Source organism: Hyla sarda, unplaced genomic scaffold, assembly GCF_029499605.1.
Source record: "Hyla sarda isolate aHylSar1 unplaced genomic scaffold, aHylSar1.hap1 scaffold_340, whole genome shotgun sequence".
In the NCBI taxonomy this organism is placed as follows: Eukaryota; Metazoa; Chordata; class Amphibia; order Anura; family Hylidae; genus Hyla; species Hyla sarda.
The window spans coordinates 221,961-244,195 of NW_026610153.1; the positions used below are offsets into that span (position 1 = coordinate 221,961).

Consider the following 22,235-nt stretch of genomic DNA (forward strand, 5'->3'; position numbering starts at 1 on the left):
ATGGTTACATACACAACAAAGCTGGGTTGTTGTTGTTTACACTCTGCAAGGCCTGTGGAAGTGAGTGACATCATAGCACTGTAGTTCTGAGGGTTCTAGATGGATGCAACAATCTCCTGTTGCTTCTATGAAGGCCATAATAGACGACATCACCAAACAGCTCCATAGTCACATACACAGCAAAGGAGAGATGTTGTTTACACCTAGTGATGTCAGTGGTATTGAGTGACATCACAGCACAGTGCTAAGGCTCCTGGGCCTGGACACAGCAGCGGCTGCAATATCTCAACGGAGAATACGTTTATATATATGTGTGTGTGTGCGCGTATATATATATATATATATCTATATATATATATATATATATATATATTTCTCCGCCGAAATCACTTTTAAACCCATTTCCACCTTTTTTTCCCTTCTCTTCCTCTTACTTTTTTTTCACGTTTTTTTACGTTTTTCTCCTTTTCGCCTCTTTTCTGGGCGTATTATTCTTCTTTTTCTTCTTTTTTTTCGTCTAATGCATACCCCATCAGTGCAGCAATGCTTATTCAATACCGCCAGCAGATGGAGACACTGGGGGATAATTTTCTAAGGATTTATACTGATTTTTCCTGTCTGAATTTGTCGCACAGAAAGTTGCAGGCCAAATATGTGTGACATTTCTGCGACTTTAGCTTCTAGAGCATTTTTACAACATTATACATAGGTGCTGAATACATAAAAAGCGACTGTTCAGCGACAGACAAGTCGCATCGGCTGAAAGTAGGCCAGAATGTCAGTCCATGTTGGAGCAGGTTTAGATACAGTCTAACGTATAGATCTCAAAGTCTGTGCACAGAATTTAGCAAGGGCCTCGCACCTTCTGATGCATCAGGTAGGTGCACAATAGCATAGCCTAACCCTCTGTACTTTGGTCTATATTGATGCGGGACATAGACAGCCAGCTGATGACCAATCCATTAGTGCAATGGATGGCTGGAAGCATTTGTCTTTGCCTTTGCAATACCACAGAAGCAATGCATGGTCAATGTACAGCAATGACACACCTGTGTGAACAGCCAGGAGACCCCCCCCCCCCCCATGTTATGTTACATAGTTACATAGTTAGTACGGTCGAAAAAAGACATATGTCCATCAAGTTCAACCAGGGAATTAAGGGGTAGGGGTGTGGCGCGATATTGGGGAAGGGATGAGATTTTATATTTCTTCATAAGCATTAATCTTATTTTGTCAATTAGGAACATTCAGCACCCACCCGCTATCAAGGCAGCTGCCTATCATGTCATGCCCTACCTGCACAGGTGTGCTGGCTACTCAAATGATCCAATTAAGGAGGCCATTTAGTCAGCAGCAGCAGAAGTCCTGTGCCTGGACGCTCCAACAGCGGCCAGACACAAGCAGAAGCAGAAGCAGCAGAAGCAGCAGCAGCACCACCTTTTGTTTTTTGGCTGCAGCAGCAGCAAGGCCCACAGGGCTGGCTAGCTGGCTAGCCAGCAAGCAGGTAGCAATGAAAGTAGGAATCTTTCTTTTTAACCCTGTAAGGGGGTGGTGCACTGTACCCGAAGATACTGCCATATCGGGTCAATGCATAGGGCGACGGAAGCAAGCTTCGAAATCAGCCCCCGTTCTCAAAAATCCATTTAATATATGGTCCCCAGATAGGGGACGTATCAGATATTAAACTGATAAGAACAGATACTACACTTGATCTTAGCCAAAAGGCCGAGAAGCGATAACCGTGAAAGGGGCGGGCCCAACAAGGTGCCCTTCATGGGCACTATCACTGCTTGCTGTCAGGGAGGCTGCCAGACAATTTTCCATGCACACTCTGGGCTGGGGGGCAGTCAACCACCAGTACACACAGCAGAACCTAAACCCATACCATTATTGCTAAGCAGCAAGACAGGGGCCCATTGCACTCCCACGGGGCCTTTTTAAATGCAATCCATAACCCGGATTTGCCAGGAACCCTTCTTACTCCTCCTACTTGCATGTGACACTGGGCTTAGGATCTGCATAGGAAACACACACACAAGCACACACCTACCTTTGTTGCCTGCAGATGCCTCCTTGGCTGTCCCCAAACGGTATCAAACCAACACCCACGGGAAGCTGTAAGCATAGAGGACATGCCTGCACCCCATTGGACTTACCTGTGTGGGTTAAACCCGGGTTATTTGACAACCTATGGCGGTGATGGTTCTGCTCAGGCAGAGCAGTGCTGATGCTCCTCATAAAGCTGTCGCTGCTGTGAAGGTTCTAGGTGACATCACAAATCCCTATGGTTACATACACAACAAAGCTGGGTTGTTGTTGTTTACACTCTGCAAGGCCTGTGGAAGTGAGTGACATCATAGCACTGTAGTTCTGAGGGTTCTAGATGGATGCAACAATCTCCTGTTGCTTCTATGAAGGCCATAATAGACGACATCACCAAACAGCTCCATAGTCACATACACAGCAAAGGAGAGATGTTGTTTACACCTAGTGATGTCAGTGGTATTGAGTGACATCACAGCACAGTGCTAAGGCTCCTGGGCCTGGACACAGCAGCGGCTGCAATATCTCAACGGAGAATACGTTTATATATATGTGTGTGTGTGCGCGTATATATATATATATATATATATATATATATATATATATATATTTCTCCGCCGAAATCACTTTTAAACCCATTTCCACCTTTTTTTCCCTTCTCTTCCTCTTACTTTTTTTTCACGTTTTTTTACGTTTTTCTCCTTTTCGCCTCTTTTCTGGGCGTATTATTCTTCTTTTTCTTCTTTTTTTTCGTCTAATGCATACCCCATCAGTGCAGCAATGCTTATTCAATACCGCCAGCAGATGGAGACACTGGGGGATAATTTTCTAAGGATTTATACTGATTTTTCCTGTCTGAATTTGTCGCACAGAAAGTTGCAGGCCAAATATGTGTGACATTTCTGCGACTTTAGCTTCTAGAGCATTTTTACAACATTATACATAGGTGCTGAATACATAAAAAGCGACTGTTCAGCGACAGACAAGTCGCATCGGCTGAAAGTAGGCCAGAATGTCAGTCCATGTTGGAGCAGGTTTAGATACAGTCTAAAGTATAGATCTCAAAGTCTGTGCACAGAATTTAGCAAGGGCCTCGCACCTTCTGATGCATCAGGTAGGTGCACAATAGCATAGCCTAACCCTCTGTACTTTGGTCTATATTGATGCGGGACATAGACAGCCAGCTGATGACCAATCCATTAGTGCAATGGATGGCTGGAAGCATTTGTCTTTGCCTTTGCAATACCACAGAAGCAATGCATGGTCAATGTACAGCAATGACACACCTGTGTGAACAGCCAGGAGACCCCCCCCCCCCCCCCATGTTATGTTACATAGTTACATAGTTAGTACGGTCGAAAAAAGACATATGTCCATCAAGTTCAACCAGGGAATTAAGGGGTAGGGGTGTGGCGCGATATTGGGGAAGGGATGAGATTTTATATTTTGTCAATTAGGAACATTCAGCACCCACCCGCTATCAAGGCAGCTGCCTATCATGTCATGCCCTACCTGCACAGGTGTGCTGGCTACTCAAATGATCCAATTAAGGAGGCCATTTAGTCAGCAGCAGCAGAAGTCCTGTGCCTGGATGCTCCAACAGCGGCCAGACACAAGCAGAAGCAGCAGAAGCAGCAGCAGCACCACCTTTTGTTTTTTGGCTGCAGCAGCAGCAAGGCCCACAGGGCTGGCTAGCTGGCTAGCCAGCAAGCAGGTAGCAATGAAAGTAGGAATCTTTCTTTTTAACCCTGTAAGGGGGTGGTGCACTGTACCCGAAGATACTGCCATATCGGGTCAATGCATAGGGCGACGGAAGCAAGCTTCGAAATCGGCCCCCGTTCTCAAAAATCCATTTAATATATGGTCCCCAGATAGGGGACGTATCAGATATTAAACTGATAAGAACAGATACTACACTTGATCTTAGCCAAAAGGCCGAGAAGCGATAACCGTGAAAGGGGCGGGCCCAACAAGGTGCCCTTCATGGGCACTATCACTGCTTGCTGTCAGGGAGGCTGCCAGACAATTTTCCATGCACACTCTGGGCTGGGGGGCAGTCAACCACCAGTACACACAGCAGAACCTAAACCCATACCATTATTGCTAAGCAGCAAGACAGGGGCCCATTGCACTCCCACGGGGCCTTTTTAAATGCAATCCATAACCCGGATTTGCCAGGAACCCTTCTTACTCCTCCTACTTGCATGTGACACTGGGCTTAGGATCTGCATAGGAAACACACACACAAGCACACACCTACCTTTGTTGCCTGCAGATGCCTCCTTGGCTGTCCCCAAACGGTATCAAACCAACACCCACGGGAAGCTGTAAGCATAGAGGACATGCCTGCACCCCATTGGACTTACCTGTGTGGGTTAAACCCGGGTTATTTGACAACCTATGGCGGTGATGGTTCTGCTCAGGCAGAGCAGTGCTGATGCTCCTCATAAAGCTGTCGCTGCTGTGAAGGTTCTAGGTGACATCACAAATCCCTATGGTTACATACACAACAAAGCTGGGTTGTTGTTGTTTACACTCTGCAAGGCCTGTGGAAGTGAGTGACATCATAGCACTGTAGTTCTGAGGGTTCTAGATGGATGCAACAATCTCCTGTTGCTTCTATGAAGGCCATAATAGACGACATCACCAAACAGCTCCATAGTCACATACACAGCAAAGGAGAGATGTTGTTTACACCTAGTGATGTCAGTGGTATTGAGTGACATCACAGCACAGTGCTAAGGCTCCTGGGCCTGGACACAGCAGCGGCTGCAATATCTCAACGGAGAATACGTTTATATATATGTGTGTGTGTGCGCGTATATATATATATATATATATATATATATATATATATATATATTTCTCCGCCGAAATCACTTTTAAACCCATTTCCACCTTTTTTTCCCTTCTCTTCCTCTTACTTTTTTTTCACGTTTTTTTACGTTTTTCTCCTTTTCGCCTCTTTTCTGGGCGTATTATTCTTCTTTTTCTTCTTTTTTTTCGTCTAATGCATACCCCATCTGTGCAGCAATGCTTATTCAATACCGCCAGCAGATGGAGACACTGGGGGATAATTTTCTAAGGATTTATACTGATTTTTCCTGTCTGAATTTGTCGCACAGAAAGTTGCAGGCCAAATATGTGTGACATTTCTGCGACTTTAGCTTCTAGAGCATTTTTACAACATTATACATAGGTGCTGAATACATAAAAAGCGACTGTTCAGCGACAGACAAGTCGCATCGGCTGAAAGTAGGCCAGAATGTCAGTCCATGTTGGAGCAGGTTTAGATACAGTCTAAAGTATAGATCTCAAAGTCTGTGCACAGAATTTAGCAAGGGCCTCGCACCTTCTGATGCATCAGGTAGGTGCACAATAGCATAGCCTAACCCTCTGTACTTTGGTCTATATTGATGCGGGACATAGACAGCCAGCTGATGACCAATCCATTAGTGCAATGGATGGCTGGAAGCATTTGTCTTTGCCTTTGCAATACCACAGAAGCAATGCATGGTCAATGTACAGCAATGACACACCTGTGTGAACAGCCAGGAGACCCCCCCCCCCATGTTATGTTACATAGTTACATAGTTAGTACGGTCGAAAAAAGACATATGTCCATCAAGTTCAACCAGGGAATTAAGGGGTAGGGGTGTGGCGCGATATTGGGGAAGGGATGAGATTTTATATTTCTTCATAAGCATTAATCTTATTTTGTCAATTAGGAACATTCAGCACCCACCCGCTATCAAGGCAGCTGCCTATCATGTCATGCCCTACCTGCACAGGTGTGCTGGCTACTCAAATGATCCAATTAAGGAGGCCATTTAGTCAGCAGCAGCAGAAGTCCTGTGCCTGGACGCTCCAACAGCGGCCAGACACAAGCAGAAGCAGCAGAAGCAGCAGCAGCACCACCTTTTGTTTTTTGGCTGCAGCAGCAGCAAGGCCCACAGGGCTGGCTAGCTGGCTAGCCAGCAAGCAGGTAGCAATGAAAGTAGGAATCTTTCTTTTTAACCCTGTAAGGGGGTGGTGCACTGTACCCGAAGATACTGCCATATCGGGTCAATGCATAGGGCGACGGAAGCAAGCTTCGAAATCGGCCCCCGTTCTCAAAAATCCATTTAATATATGGTCCCCAGATAGGGGACGTATCAGATATTAAACTGATAAGAACAGATACTACACTTGATCTTAGCCAAAAGGCCGAGAAGCGATAACCGTGAAAGGGGCGGGCCCAACAAGGTGCCCTTCATGGGCACTATCACTGCTTGCTGTCAGGGAGGCTGCCAGACAATTTTCCATGCACACTCTGGGCTGGGGGGCAGTCAACCACCAGTACACACAGCAGAACCTAAACCCATACCATTATTGCTAAGCAGCAAGACAGGGGCCCATTGCACTCCCACGGGGCCTTTTTAAATGCAATCCATAACCCGGATTTGCCAGGAACCCTTCTTACTCCTCCTACTTGCATGTGACACTGGGCTTAGGATCTGCATAGGAAACACACACACAAGCACACACCTACCTTTGTTGCCTGCAGATGCCTCCTTGGCTGTCCCCAAACGGTATCAAACCAACACCCACGGGAAGCTGTAAGCATAGAGGACATGCCTGCACCCCATTGGACTTACCTGTGTGGGTTAAACCCGGGTTATTTGACAACCTATGGCGGTGATGGTTCTGCTCAGGCAGAGCAGTGCTGATGCTCCTCATAAAGCTGTCGCTGCTGTGAAGGTTCTAGGTGACATCACAAATCCCTATGGTTACATACACAACAAAGCTGGGTTGTTGTTGTTTACACTCTGCAAGGCCTGTGGAAGTGAGTGACATCATAGCACTGTAGTTTCTGAGGGTTCTAGATGGATGCAACAATCTCCTGTTGCTTCTATGAAGGCCATAATAGACGACATCACCAAACAGCTCCATAGTCACATACACAGCAAAGGAGAGATGTTGTTTACACCTAGTGATGTCAGTGGTATTGAGTGACATCACAGCACAGTGCTAAGGCTCCTGGGCCTGGACACAGCAGCGGCTGCAATATCTCAACGGAGAATACGTTTATATATATGTGTGTGTGTGCGCGTATATATATATATATATATATATATATATATATATATATATATATTTCTCCGCCGAAATCACTTTTAAACCCATTTCCACCTTTTTTTCCCTTCTCTTCCTCTTACTTTTTTTTCACGTTTTTTTACGTTTTTCTCCTTTTCGCCTCTTTTCTGGGCGTATTATTCTTCTTTTTCTTCTTTTTTTTCGTCTAATGCATACCCCATCAGTGCAGCAATGCTTATTCAATACCGCCAGCAGATGGAGACACTGGGGGATAATTTTCTAAGGATTTATACTGATTTTTCCTGTCTGAATTTGTCGCACAGAAAGTTGCAGGCCAAATATGTGTGACATTTCTGCGACTTTAGCTTCTAGAGCATTTTTACAACATTATACATAGGTGCTGAATACATAAAAAGCGACTGTTCAGCGACAGACAAGTCGCATCGGCTGAAAGTAGGCCAGAATGTCAGTCCATGTTGGAGCAGGTTTAGATACAGTCTAAAGTATAGATCTCAAAGTCTGTGCACAGAATTTAGCAAGGGCCTCGCACCTTCTGATGCATCAGGTAGGTGCACAATAGCATAGCCTAACCCTCTGTACTTTGGTCTATATTGATGCGGGACATAGACAGCCAGCTGATGACCAATCCATTAGTGCAATGGATGGCTGGAAGCATTTGTCTTTGCCTTTGCAATACCACAGAAGCAATGCATGGTCAATGTACAGCAATGACACACCTGTGTGAACAGCCAGGAGACCCCCCCCCCCCCCCCCATGTTATGTTACATAGTTACATAGTTAGTACGGTCGAAAAAAGACATATGTCCATCAAGTTCAACCAGGGAATTAAGGGGTAGGGGTGTGGCGCGATATTGGGGAAGGGATGAGATTTTATATTTTGTCAATTAGGAACATTCAGCACCCACCCGCTATCAAGGCAGCTGCCTATCATGTCATGCCCTACCTGCACAGGTGTGCTGGCTACTCAAATGATCCAATTAAGGAGGCCATTTAGTCAGCAGCAGCAGAAGTCCTGTGCCTGGATGCTCCAACAGCGGCCAGACACAAGCAGAAGCAGCAGAAGCAGCAGCAGCACCACCTTTTGTTTTTTGGCTGCAGCAGCAGCAAGGCCCACAGGGCTGGCTAGCTGGCTAGCCAGCAAGCAGGTAGCAATGAAAGTAGGAATCTTTCTTTTTAACCCTGTAAGGGGGTGGTGCACTGTACCCGAAGATACTGCCATATCGGGTCAATGCATAGGGCGACGGAAGCAAGCTTCGAAATCGGCCCCCGTTCTCAAAAATCCATTTAATATATGGTCCCCAGATAGGGGACGTATCAGATATTAAACTGATAAGAACAGATACTACACTTGATCTTAGCCAAAAGGCCGAGAAGCGATAACCGTGAAAGGGGCGGGCCCAACAAGGTGCCCTTCATGGGCACTATCACTGCTTGCTGTCAGGGAGGCTGCCAGACAATTTTCCATGCACACTCTGGGCTGGGGGGCAGTCAACCACCAGTACACACAGCAGAACCTAAACCCATACCATTATTGCTAAGCAGCAAGACAGGGGCCCATTGCACTCCCACGGGGCCTTTTTAAATGCAATCCATAACCCGGATTTGCCAGGAACCCTTCTTACTCCTCCTACTTGCATGTGACACTGGGCTTAGGATCTGCATAGGAAACACACACACAAGCACACACCTACCTTTGTTGCCTGCAGATGCCTCCTTGGCTGTCCCCAAACGGTATCAAACCAACACCCACGGGAAGCTGTAAGCATAGAGGACATGCCTGCACCCCATTGGACTTACCTGTGTGGGTTAAACCCGGGTTATTTGACAACCTATGGCGGTGATGGTTCTGCTCAGGCAGAGCAGTGCTGATGCTCCTCATAAAGCTGTCGCTGCTGTGAAGGTTCTAGGTGACATCACAAATCCCTATGGTTACATACACAACAAAGCTGGGTTGTTGTTGTTTACACTCTGCAAGGCCTGTGGAAGTGAGTGACATCATAGCACTGTAGTTCTGAGGGTTCTAGATGGATGCAACAATCTCCTGTTGCTTCTATGAAGGCCATAATAGACGACATCACCAAACAGCTCCATAGTCACATACACAGCAAAGGAGAGATGTTGTTTACACCTAGTGATGTCAGTGGTATTGAGTGACATCACAGCACAGTGCTAAGGCTCCTGGGCCTGGACACAGCAGCGGCTGCAATATCTCAACGGAGAATACGTTTATATATATGTGTGTGTGTGCGCGTATATATATATATATATATATATATATATATATATATATATATATATTTCTCCGCCGAAATCACTTTTAAACCCATTTCCACCTTTTTTTCCCTTCTCTTCCTCTTACTTTTTTTTCACGTTTTTTTACGTTTTTCTCCTTTTCGCCTCTTTTCTGGGCGTATTATTCTTCTTTTTCTTCTTTTTTTTCGTCTAATGCATACCCCATCTGTGCAGCAATGCTTATTCAATACCGCCAGCAGATGGAGACACTGGGGGATAATTTTCTAAGGATTTATACTGATTTTTCCTGTCTGAATTTGTCGCACAGAAAGTTGCAGGCCAAATATGTGTGACATTTCTGCGACTTTAGCTTCTAGAGCATTTTTACAACATTATACATAGGTGCTGAATACATAAAAAGCGACTGTTCAGCGACAGACAAGTCGCATCGGCTGAAAGTAGGCCAGAATGTCAGTCCATGTTGGAGCAGGTTTAGATACAGTCTAAAGTATAGATCTCAAAGTCTGTGCACAGAATTTAGCAAGGGCCTCGCACCTTCTGATGCATCAGGTAGGTGCACAATAGCATAGCCTAACCCTCTGTACTTTGGTCTATATTGATGCGGGACATAGACAGCCAGCTGATGACCAATCCATTAGTGCAATGGATGGCTGGAAGCATTTGTCTTTGCCTTTGCAATACCACAGAAGCAATGCATGGTCAATGTACAGCAATGACACACCTGTGTGAACAGCCAGGAGACCCCCCCCCCCATGTTATGTTACATAGTTACATAGTTAGTACGGTCGAAAAAAGACATATGTCCATCAAGTTCAACCAGGGAATTAAGGGGTAGGGGTGTGGCGCGATATTGGGGAAGGGATGAGATTTTATATTTCTTCATAAGCATTAATCTTATTTTGTCAATTAGGAACATTCAGCACCCACCCGCTATCAAGGCAGCTGCCTATCATGTCATGCCCTACCTGCACAGGTGTGCTGGCTACTCAAATGATCCAATTAAGGAGGCCATTTAGTCAGCAGCAGCAGAAGTCCTGTGCCTGGACGCTCCAACAGCGGCCAGACACAAGCAGAAGCAGCAGAAGCAGCAGCAGCACCACCTTTTGTTTTTTGGCTGCAGCAGCAGCAAGGCCCACAGGGCTGGCTAGCTGGCTAGCCAGCAAGCAGGTAGCAATGAAAGTAGGAATCTTTCTTTTTAACCCTGTAAGGGGGTGGTGCACTGTACCCGAAGATACTGCCATATCGGGTCAATGCATAGGGCGACGGAAGCAAGCTTCGAAATCGGCCCCCGTTCTCAAAAATCCATTTAATATATGGTCCCCAGATAGGGGACGTATCAGATATTAAACTGATAAGAACAGATACTACACTTGATCTTAGCCAAAAGGCCGAGAAGCGATAACCGTGAAAGGGGCGGGCCCAACAAGGTGCCCTTCATGGGCACTATCACTGCTTGCTGTCAGGGAGGCTGCCAGACAATTTTCCATGCACACTCTGGGCTGGGGGGCAGTCAACCACCAGTACACACAGCAGAACCTAAACCCATACCATTATTGCTAAGCAGCAAGACAGGGGCCCATTGCACTCCCACGGGGCCTTTTTAAATGCAATCCATAACCCGGATTTGCCAGGAACCCTTCTTACTCCTCCTACTTGCATGTGACACTGGGCTTAGGATCTGCATAGGAAACACACACACAAGCACACACCTACCTTTGTTGCCTGCAGATGCCTCCTTGGCTGTCCCCAAACGGTATCAAACCAACACCCACGGGAAGCTGTAAGCATAGAGGACATGCCTGCACCCCATTGGACTTACCTGTGTGGGTTAAACCCGGGTTATTTGACAACCTATGGCGGTGATGGTTCTGCTCAGGCAGAGCAGTGCTGATGCTCCTCATAAAGCTGTCGCTGCTGTGAAGGTTCTAGGTGACATCACAAATCCCTATGGTTACATACACAACAAAGCTGGGTTGTTGTTGTTTACACTCTGCAAGGCCTGTGGAAGTGAGTGACATCATAGCACTGTAGTTCTGAGGGTTCTAGATGGATGCAACAATCTCCTGTTGCTTCTATGAAGGCCATAATAGACGACATCACCAAACAGCTCCATAGTCACATACACAGCAAAGGAGAGATGTTGTTTACACCTAGTGATGTCAGTGGTATTGAGTGACATCACAGCACAGTGCTAAGGCTCCTGGGCCTGGACACAGCAGCGGCTGCAATATCTCAACGGAGAATACGTTTATATATATGTGTGTGTGTGCGCGTATATATATATATATATATATATATATATATATATATATATATATATTTCTCCGCCGAAATCACTTTTAAACCCATTTCCACCTTTTTTTCCCTTCTCTTCCTCTTACTTTTTTTTCACGTTTTTTTACGTTTTTCTCCTTTTCGCCTCTTTTCTGGGCGTATTATTCTTCTTTTTCTTCTTTTTTTTCGTCTAATGCATACCCCATCAGTGCAGCAATGCTTATTCAATACCGCCAGCAGATGGAGACACTGGGGGATAATTTTCTAAGGATTTATACTGATTTTTCCTGTCTGAATTTGTCGCACAGAAAGTTGCAGGCCAAATATGTGTGACATTTCTGCGACTTTAGCTTCTAGAGCATTTTTACAACATTATACATAGGTGCTGAATACATAAAAAGCGACTGTTCAGCGACAGACAAGTCGCATCGGCTGAAAGTAGGCCAGAATGTCAGTCCATGTTGGAGCAGGTTTAGATACAGTCTAAAGTATAGATCTCAAAGTCTGTGCACAGAATTTAGCAAGGGCCTCGCACCTTCTGATGCATCAGGTAGGTGCACAATAGCATAGCCTAACCCTCTGTACTTTGGTCTATATTGATGCGGGACATAGACAGCCAGCTGATGACCAATCCATTAGTGCAATGGATGGCTGGAAGCATTTGTCTTTGCCTTTGCAATACCACAGAAGCAATGCATGGTCAATGTACAGCAATGACACACCTGTGTGAACAGCCAGGAGACCCCCCCCCCCCCCCCCCATGTTATGTTACATAGTTACATAGTTAGTACGGTCGAAAAAAGACATATGTCCATCAAGTTCAACCAGGGAATTAAGGGGTAGGGGTGTGGCGCGATATTGGGGAAGGGATGAGATTTTATATTTCTTCATAAGCATTAATCTTATTTTGTCAATTAGGAACATTCAGCACCCACCCGCTATCAAGGCAGCTGCCTATCATGTCATGCCCTACCTGCACAGGTGTGCTGGCTACTCAAATGATCCAATTAAGGAGGCCATTTAGTCAGCAGCAGCAGAAGTCCTGTGCCTGGACGCTCCAACAGCGGCCAGACACAAGCAGAAGCAGAAGCAGCAGAAGCAGCAGCAGCACCACCTTTTGTTTTTTGGCTGCAGCAGCAGCAAGGCCCACAGGGCTGGCTAGCTGGCTAGCCAGCAAGCAGGTAGCAATGAAAGTAGGAATCTTTCTTTTTAACCCTGTAAGGGGGTGGTGCACTGTACCCGAAGATACTGCCATATCGGGTCAATGCATAGGGCGACGGAAGCAAGCTTCGAAATCGGCCCCCGTTCTCAAAAATCCATTTAATATATGGTCCCCAGATAGGGGACGTATCAGATATTAAACTGATAAGAACAGATACTACACTTGATCTTAGCCAAAAGGCCGAGAAGCGATAACCGTGAAAGGGGCGGGCCCAACAAGGTGCCCTTCATGGGCACTATCACTGCTTGCTGTCAGGGAGGCTGCCAGACAATTTTCCATGCACACTCTGGGCTGGGGGGCAGTCAACCACCAGTACACACAGCAGAACCTAAACCCATACCATTATTGCTAAGCAGCAAGACAGGGGCCCATTGCACTCCCACGGGGCCTTTTTAAATGCAATCCATAACCCGGATTTGCCAGGAACCCTTCTTACTCCTCCTACTTGCATGTGACACTGGGCTTAGGATCTGCATAGGAAACACACACACAAGCACACACCTACCTTTGTTGCCTGCAGATGCCTCCTTGGCTGTCCCCAAACGGTATCAAACCAACACCCACGGGAAGCTGTAAGCATAGAGGACATGCCTGCACCCCATTGGACTTACCTGTGTGGGTTAAACCCGGGTTATTTGACAACCTATGGCGGTGATGGTTCTGCTCAGGCAGAGCAGTGCTGATGCTCCTCATAAAGCTGTCGCTGCTGTGAAGGTTCTAGGTGACATCACAAATCCCTATGGTTACATACACAACAAAGCTGGGTTGTTGTTGTTTACACTCTGCAAGGCCTGTGGAAGTGAGTGACATCATAGCACTGTAGTTCTGAGGGTTCTAGATGGATGCAACAATCTCCTGTTGCTTCTATGAAGGCCATAATAGACGACATCACCAAACAGCTCCATAGTCACATACACAGCAAAGGAGAGATGTTGTTTACACCTAGTGATGTCAGTGGTATTGAGTGACATCACAGCACAGTGCTAAGGCTCCTGGGCCTGGACACAGCAGCGGCTGCAATATCTCAACGGAGAATACGTTTATATATATGTGTGTGTGTGCGCGTATATATATATATATATATATATATATATATATATATATATATATATTCTCCGCCGAAATCACTTTTAAACCCATTTCCACCTTTTTTTCCCTTCTCTTCCTCTTACTTTTTTTTCACGTTTTTTTACGTTTTTCTCCTTTTCGCCTCTTTTCTGGGCGTATTATTCTTCTTTTTCTTCTTTTTTTTCGTCTAATGCATACCCCATCAGTGCAGCAATGCTTATTCAATACCGCCAGCAGATGGAGACACTGGGGGATAATTTTCTAAGGATTTATACTGATTTTTCCTGTCTGAATTTGTCGCACAGAAAGTTGCAGGCCAAATATGTGTGACATTTCTGCGACTTTAGCTTCTAGAGCATTTTTACAACATTATACATAGGTGCTGAATACATAAAAAGCGACTGTTCAGCGACAGACAAGTCGCATCGGCTGAAAGTAGGCCAGAATGTCAGTCCATGTTGGAGCAGGTTTAGATACAGTCTAAAGTATAGATCTCAAAGTCTGTGCACAGAATTTAGCAAGGGCCTCGCACCTTCTGATGCATCAGGTAGGTGCACAATAGCATAGCCTAACCCTCTGTACTTTGGTCTATATTGATGCGGGACATAGACAGCCAGCTGATGACCAATCCATTAGTGCAATGGATGGCTGGAAGCATTTGTCTTTGCCTTTGCAATACCACAGAAGCAATGCATGGTCAATGTACAGCAATGACACACCTGTGTGAACAGCCAGGAGACCCCCCCCCCCCCCCCCCATGTTATGTTACATAGTTACATAGTTAGTACGGTCGAAAAAAGACATATGTCCATCAAGTTCAACCAGGGAATTAAGGGGTAGGGGTGTGGCGCGATATTGGGGAAGGGATGAGATTTTATATTTCTTCATAAGCATTAATCTTATTTTGTCAATTAGGAACATTCAGCACCCACGCGCTATCAAGGCAGCTGCCTATCATGTCATGCCCTACCTGCACAGGTGTGCTGGCTACTCAAATGATCCAATTAAGGAGGCCATTTAGTCAGCAGCAGCAGAAGTCCTGTGCCTGGACGCTCCAACAGTGGCCAGACACAAGCAGAAGCAGCAGAAGCAGCAGCAGCACCACCTTTTGTTTTTTGGCTGCAGCAGCAGCAAGGCCCACAGGGCTGGCTAGCTGGCTAGCCAGCAAGCAGGTAGCAATGAAAGTAGGAATCTTTCTTTTTAACCCTGTAAGGGGGTGGTGCACTGTACCCGAAGATACTGCCATATCGGGTCAATGCATAGGGCGACGGAAGCAAGCTTCGGAATCGGCCCCCGTTCTCAAAAATCCATTTAATATATGGTCCCCAGATAGGGGACGTATCAGATATTAAACTGATAAGAACAGATACTACACTTGATCTTAGCCAAAAGGCCGAGAAGCGATAACCGTGAAAGGGGCGGGCCCAACAAGGTGCCCATCATGGGCACTATCACTGCTTGCTGTCAGGGAGGCTGCCAGACAATTTTCCATGCACACTCTGGGCTGGGGGGCAGTCAACCACCAGTACACACAGCAGAACCTAAACCCATACCATTATTGCTAAGCAGCAAGACAGGGGCCCATTGCACTCCCACGGGGCCTTTTTAAATGCAATCCATAACCCGGATTTGCCAGGAACCCTTCTTACTCCTCCTACTTGCATGTGACACTGGGCTTAGGATCTGCATAGGAAACACACACACAAGCACACACCTACCTTTGTTGCCTGCAGATGCCTCCTTGGCTGTCCCCAAACGGTATCAAACCAACACCCACGGGAAGCTGTAAGCATAGAGGACATGCCTGCACCCCATTGGACTTACCTGTGTGGGTTAAACCCGGGTTATTTGACAACCTATGGCGGTGATGGTTCTGCTCAGGCAGAGCAGTGCTGATGCTCCTCATAAAGCTGTCGCTGCTGTGAAGGTTCTAGGTGACATCACAAATCCCTATGGGTACATACACAACAAAGCTGGGTTGTTGTTGTTTACACTCTGCAAGGCCTGTGGAAGTGAGTGACATCATAGCACTGTAGTTCTGAGGGTTCTAGATGGATGCAACAATCTCCTGTTGCTTCTATGAAGGCCATAATAGACGACATCACCAAACAGCTCCATAGTCACATACACAGCAAAGGAGAGATGTTGTTTACACCTAGTGATGTCAGTGGTATTGAGTGACATCACAGCACAGTGCTAAGGCTCCTGGGCCTGGACACAGCAGCGGCTGCAATATCTCAACGGAGAATACGTTTATATATATGTGTGTGTGTGCGCGTATATATATATATATATATATATATATATATATATATATATTCTCCGCCGAAATCACTTTTAAACCCATTTCCACCTTTTTTTCCCTTCTCTTCCTCTTACATTTTTTTCACGTTTTTTTAAGTTTTTCTCCTTTTCGCCTCTTTTCTGGGCGTATTATTCTTCTTTTTCTTCTTTTTTTTCGTCTAATGCATACCCCATCAGTGCAGCAATGCTTATTCAATACCGCCAGCAGATGGAGACACTGGGGGATAATTTTCTAAGGATTTATACTGATTTTTCCTGTCTGAATTTGTCGCACAGAAAGTTGCAGGCCAAATATGTGTGACATTTCTGCGACTTTAGCTTCTAGAGCATTTTTACAACATTATACATAGGTGCTGAATACATAAAAAGCGACTGTTCAGCGACAGACAAGTCGCATCGGCTGAAAGTAGGCCAGAATGTCAGTCCATGTTGGAGCAGGTTTAGATACAGTCTAAAGTATAGATCTCAAAGTCTGTGCACAGAATTTAGCAAGGGCCTCGCACCTTCTGATGCATCAGGTAGGTGCACAATAGCATAGCCTAACCCTCTGTACTTTGGTCTATATTGATGCGGGACATAGACAGCCAGCTGATGACCAATCCATTAGTGCAATGGATGGCTGGAAGCATTTGTCTTTGCCTTTGCAATACCACAGAAGCAATGCATGGTCAATGTACAGCAATGACACACCTGTGTGAACAGCCAGGAGACCCCCCCCCCCCCCCCCCATGTTATGTTACATAGTTACATAGTTAGTACGGTCGAAAAAAGACATATGTCCATCAAGTTCAACCAGGGAATTAAGGGGTAGGGGTGTGGCGCGATATTGGGGAAGGGATGAGATTTTATATTTCTTCATAAGCATTAATCTTATTTTGTCAATTAGGAACATTCAGCACCCACCCGCTATCAAGGCAGCTGCCTATCATGTCATGCCCTACCTGCACAGGTGTGCTGGCTACTCAAATGATCCAATTAAGGAGGCCATTTAGTCAGCAGCAGCAGAAGTCCTGTGCCTGGACGCTCCAACAGCGGCCAGACACAAGCAGAAGCAGAAGCAGCAGAAGCAGCAGCAGCACCACCTTTTGTTTTTTGGCTGCAGCAGCAGCAAGGCCCACAGGGCTGGCTAGCTGGCTAGCCAGCAAGCAGGTAGCAATGAAAGTAGGAATCTTTCTTTTTAACCCTGTAAGGGGGTGGTGCACTGTACCCGAAGATACTGCCATATCGGGTCAATGCATAGGGCGACGGAAGCAAGCTTCGAAATCGGCCCCCGTTCTCAAAAATCCATTTAATATATGGTCCCCAGATAGGGGACGTATCAGATATTAAACTGATAAGAACAGATACTACACTTGATCTTAGCCAAAAGGCCGAGAAGCGATAACCGTGAAAGGGGCGGGCCCAACAAGGTGCCCTTCATGGGCACTATCACTGCTTGCTGTCAGGGAGGCTGCCAGACAATTTTCCATGCACACTCTGGGCTGGGGGGCAGTCAACCACCAGTACACACAGCAGAACCTAAACCCATACCATTATTGCTAAGCAGCAAGACAGGGGCCCATTGCACTCCCACGGGGCCTTTTTAAATGCAATCCATAACCCGGATTTGCCAGGAACCCTTCTTACTCCTCCTACTTGCATGTGACACTGGGCTTAGGATCTGCATAGGAAACACACACACAAGCACACACCTACCTTTGTTGCCTGCAGATGCCTCCTTGGCTGTCCCCAAACGGTATCAAACCAACACCCACGGGAAGCTGTAAGCATAGAGGACATGCCTGCACCCCATTGGACTTACCTGTGTGGGTTAAACCCGGGTTATTTGACAACCTATGGCGGTGATGGTTCTGCTCAGGCAGAGCAGTGCTGATGCTCCTCATAAAGCTGTCGCTGCTGTGAAGGTTCTAGGTGACATCACAAATCCCTATGGTTACATACACAACAAAGCTGGGTTGTTGTTGTTTACACTCTGCAAGGCCTGTGGAAGTGAGTGACATCATAGCACTGTAGTTCTGAGGGTTCTAGATGGATGCAACAATCTCCTGTTGCTTCTATGAAGGCCATAATAGACGACATCACCAAACAGCTCCATAGTCACATACACAGCAAAGGAGAGATGTTGTTTACACCTAGTGATGTCAGTGGTATTGAGTGACATCACAGCACAGTGCTAAGGCTCCTGGGCCTGGACACAGCAGCGGCTGCAATATCTCAACGGAGAATACGTTTATATATATGTGTGTGTGTGCGCGTATATATATATATATATATATATATATATATATATATATATATATATTCTCCGCCGAAATCACTTTTAAACCCATTTCCACCTTTTTTTCCCTTCTCTTCCTCTTACTTTTTTTTCACGTTTTTTTAAGTTTTTCTCCTTTTCGCCTCTTTTCTGGGCGTATTATTCTTCTTTTTCTTCTTTTTTTTCGTCTAATGCATACCCCATCAGTGCAGCAATGCTTATTCAATACCGCCAGCAGATGGAGACACTGGGGGATAATTTTCTAAGGATTTATACTGATTTTTCCTGTCTGAATTTGTCGCACAGAAAGTTGCAGGCCAAATATGTGTGACATTTCTGCGACTTTAGCTTCTAGAGCATTTTTACAACATTATACATAGGTGCTGAATACATAAAAAGCGACTGTTCAGCGACAGACAAGTCGCATCGGCTGAAAGTAGGCCAGAATGTCAGTCCATGTTGGAGCAGGTTTAGATACAGTCTAAAGTATAGATCTCAAAGTCTGTGCACAGAATTTAGCAAGGGCCTCGCACCTTCTGATGCATCAGGTAGGTGCACAATAGCATAGCCTAACCCTCTGTACTTTGGTCTATATTGATGCGGGACATAGACAGCCAGCTGATGACCAATCCATTAGTGCAATGGATGGCTGGAAGCATTTGTCTTTGCCTTTGCAATACCACAGAAGCAATGCATGGTCAATGTACAGCAATGACACACCTGTGTGAACAGCCAGGAGACCCCCCCCCCCCCCATGTTATGTTACATAGTTACATAGTTAGTACGGTCGAAAAAAGACATATGTCCATCAAGTTCAACCAGGGAATTAAGGGGTAGGGGTGTGGCGCGATATTGGGGAAGGGATGAGATTTTATATTTCTTCATAAGCATTAATCTTATTTTGTCAATTAGGAACATTCAGCACCCACCCGCTATCAAGGCAGCTGCCTATCATGTCATGCCCTACCTGCACAGGTGTGCTGGCTACTCAAATGATCCAATTAAGGAGGCCATTTAGTCAGCAGCAGCAGAAGTCCTGTGCCTGGACGCTCCAACAGCGGCCAGACACAAGCAGAAGCAGAAGCAGCAGAAGCAGCAGCAGCACCACCTTTTGTTTTTTGGCTGCAGCAGCAGCAAGGCCCACAGGGCTGGCTAGCTGGCTAGCCAGCAAGCAGGTAGCAATGAAAGTAGGAATCTTTCTTTTTAACCCTGTAAGGGGGTGGTGCACTGTACCCGAAGATACTGCCATATCGGGTCAATGCATAGGGCGACGGAAGCAAGCTTCGAAATCGGCCCCCGTTCTCAAAAATCCATTTAATATATGGTCCCCAGATAGGGGACGTATCAGATATTAAACTGATAAGAACAGATTTTTTTAAGTTTCCCTCAGAACTAAATCATAGTTCTAAGATCTCATATGAACTAGATTTTTGTGCTCATCATCAGGTAACTTTTTTATTTTTTTATTTTTTTATTTTTTTATTTTATTTATTTCCAGAATAAAACAAATTAAAACAACAAAACAACTAACAACAATAACTCAAATAAACCTTAATCCAAAATGAAACCCTTTCTCCATGCGAAAACTGCCAAATAATCAATTAAACCGAATTGAAGAGCTCCACTCTTCAAAGCTTCTTTGACAGGGACTGCCAACCATGGTGACACTTGGTAGGTCACCATGAAGCGCCTTACATCAGGCTTCATGGACTGCATTATTTTTCCCCTCACAGTTTCAAGCCGGGTATTCACTTTTATTTTAAATTTTACTAGGTCTTGAACAAATATTTCTTTTTCTTCCTTTGGGGCTTGGTCTAGCACCTCACCCAAATATCCAGAAAAATACTCACTGAGAATTATTTTCTTTAATTTCTCTGTGTGCTCCCCTTCAGAAGCCTCACTTACGCTTTCTTCTTCCATTTCTTTTCCTGTGTCCAACTTTTCTTTGCTCTTGCCAGAAACTTTTTTGGCCTCTGGAACTATATTCTCTTCTTTTGTCTTCCTCTTCAATTTCACCCCAACTTCCATAGCCTCAGATTTTTCCGGGCAGTCTTTAAAGAAGTGCCCAGTCTTTTTACAGGCCCTGCAGGTCTTACTTTGGCCACACTCAGAAAAGACATGACCTTCCTTTAGACATTTGGTACATATTATCTTTCCACAACTTTCATGCCCGTATTGTTTGCAGTTTTTGCAGAAAGTTCCCATCTCTGGGAAAAATAAATCCCCTGTGTCCTTCCCTATTTTAAACCGAGCTGGTGGGAGCAACAATCTTCCTGGCGCCCCCGCATCCTCTTTCAGTCTGCACAAGAACTTCCATTTTCCTGTCCAAAGCTGGTGTTGGTTAAGGACTTTACCTCTTTCCTCTACTTCCACACAAAATTCCTGCAAAAAGAGCTTGATGTCACTTTCTTTCGCGTATGGCGAGTACATCTTAACTGTGAACAGCTTGGTATTGTCCACAAAGTGCTCAACCAATTTTATGCCTTCCATCTTTGGATGATTCCGGGTTTTCTCCAAGGTTTCCAAAAATTTTCTGTAGAAAGACTTGCTGTTGAAAGTAACATCATAGACCCCCTTTCGAGGGTAATCCATGACTGTCAAGATCTCCATTCTTGGCACTTGGAACAGACCAAACAAGATCTCCACGATTAAGAAGTCCAGATTCTTTTCTCCTCTGGCTTGCTCCTCCACGATAAATCGAACAGCATTTTGGACCCGAGCATATTCAGGTATATCCGCCATGTCTGTTCAGCTGCCGAGATCTTCTTCCGTCCTCTGTTTGCAACCAGGCGACCCAGTGGCTGCCTGGTGATCACTTCTCGTTTCCTGGGGAGTAAGCCGTAACCCCAAAAGCAGCAAGGGGGTGAAGCTCCACCAAATAGGTAGAGCGATCCCCCAAGGCCAAGGCACGGGTACCCCAGGAACCTTCCAGCCAGACCAAGTGAGCAGATACTACACTTGATCTTAGCCAAAAGGCCGAGAAGCGATAACCGTGAAAGGGGCGGGCCCAACAAGGTGCCCTTCATGGGCACTATCACTGCTTGCTGTCAGGGAGGCTGCCAGACAATTTTCCATGCACACTCTGGGCTGGGGGGCAGTCAACCACCAGTACACACAGCAGAACCTAAACCCATACCATTATTGCTAAGCAGCAAGACAGGGGCCCATTGCACTCCCACGGGGCCTTTTTAAATGCAATCCATAACCCGGATTTGCCAGGAACCCTTCTTACTCCTCCTACTTGCATGTGACACTGGGCTTAGGATCTGCATAGGAAACACACACACAAGCACACACCTACCTTTGTTGCCTGCAGATGCCTCCTTGGCTGTCCCCAAACGGTATCAAACCAACACCCACGGGAAGCTGTAAGCATAGAGGACATGCCTGCACCCCATTGGACTTACCTGTGTGGGTTAAACCCGGGTTATTTGACAACCTATGGCGGTGATGGTTCTGCTCAGGCAGAGCAGTGCTGATGCTCCTCATAAAGCTGTCGCTGCTGTGAAGGTTCTAGGTGACATCACAAATCCCTATGGTTACATACACAACAAAGCTGGGTTGTTGTTGTTTACACTCTGCAAGGCCTGTGGAAGTGAGTGACATCATAGCACTGTAGTTCTGAGGGTTCTAGATGGATGCAACAATCTCCTGTTGCTTCTATGAAGGCCATAATAGACGACATCACCAAACAGCTCCATAGTCACATACACAGCA

General features: G+C 45.8%; 1 protein-coding gene, 9 non-coding genes and 1 pseudogene across 10 annotated transcripts in view; all 11 read right to left on the bottom strand.

Annotated features, from left to right (window-relative positions):
- LOC130330737 (uncharacterized) overlaps positions 1 to 21,508 on the bottom strand; it is a 51,627-nt gene extending 30,119 nt beyond the window's left edge. The window contains exon 1 of the mRNA XM_056553614.1: positions 20,126 to 21,508. Within this exon, the coding sequence (XP_056409589.1) occupies positions 20,126 to 21,260 (1,135 nt within the window). The 5' untranslated portion in view covers positions 21,261 to 21,508. The remainder of the gene's footprint in view (positions 1 to 20,125) is intronic.
- LOC130330830 (U2 spliceosomal RNA) lies at positions 1,547 to 1,737 on the bottom strand. The gene has a single exon (XR_008873873.1). It is a non-coding gene; the product is annotated as a U2 spliceosomal RNA (small nuclear RNA).
- On the bottom strand, positions 3,800 to 3,990 carry LOC130330741 (U2 spliceosomal RNA). The gene has a single exon (XR_008873808.1). It is a non-coding gene; the product is annotated as a U2 spliceosomal RNA (small nuclear RNA).
- Positions 6,071 to 6,261, bottom strand: LOC130330742 (U2 spliceosomal RNA). Its single transcript, XR_008873809.1, has one exon. It is a non-coding gene; the product is annotated as a U2 spliceosomal RNA (small nuclear RNA).
- Positions 8,328 to 8,518, bottom strand: LOC130330743 (U2 spliceosomal RNA). The gene has a single exon (XR_008873810.1). It is a non-coding gene; the product is annotated as a U2 spliceosomal RNA (small nuclear RNA).
- On the bottom strand, positions 10,603 to 10,793 carry LOC130330745 (U2 spliceosomal RNA). The gene has a single exon (XR_008873812.1). It is a non-coding gene; the product is annotated as a U2 spliceosomal RNA (small nuclear RNA).
- LOC130330747 (U2 spliceosomal RNA) lies at positions 12,891 to 13,081 on the bottom strand. Its single transcript, XR_008873813.1, has one exon. It is a non-coding gene; the product is annotated as a U2 spliceosomal RNA (small nuclear RNA).
- LOC130330770 (U2 spliceosomal RNA) lies at positions 15,172 to 15,362 on the bottom strand. Its single transcript, XR_008873834.1, has one exon. It is a non-coding gene; the product is annotated as a U2 spliceosomal RNA (small nuclear RNA).
- LOC130330748 (U2 spliceosomal RNA) lies at positions 17,453 to 17,643 on the bottom strand. Its single transcript, XR_008873814.1, has one exon. It is a non-coding gene; the product is annotated as a U2 spliceosomal RNA (small nuclear RNA).
- Positions 19,736 to 19,919, bottom strand: LOC130330803 (U2 spliceosomal RNA). Its single transcript, XR_008873860.1, has one exon. It is a non-coding gene; the product is annotated as a U2 spliceosomal RNA (small nuclear RNA).
- LOC130330824 (U2 spliceosomal RNA) lies at positions 21,354 to 21,506 on the bottom strand (annotated as a pseudogene).
- Positions 21,509 to 22,235: the final 727 nt, after the last annotated feature.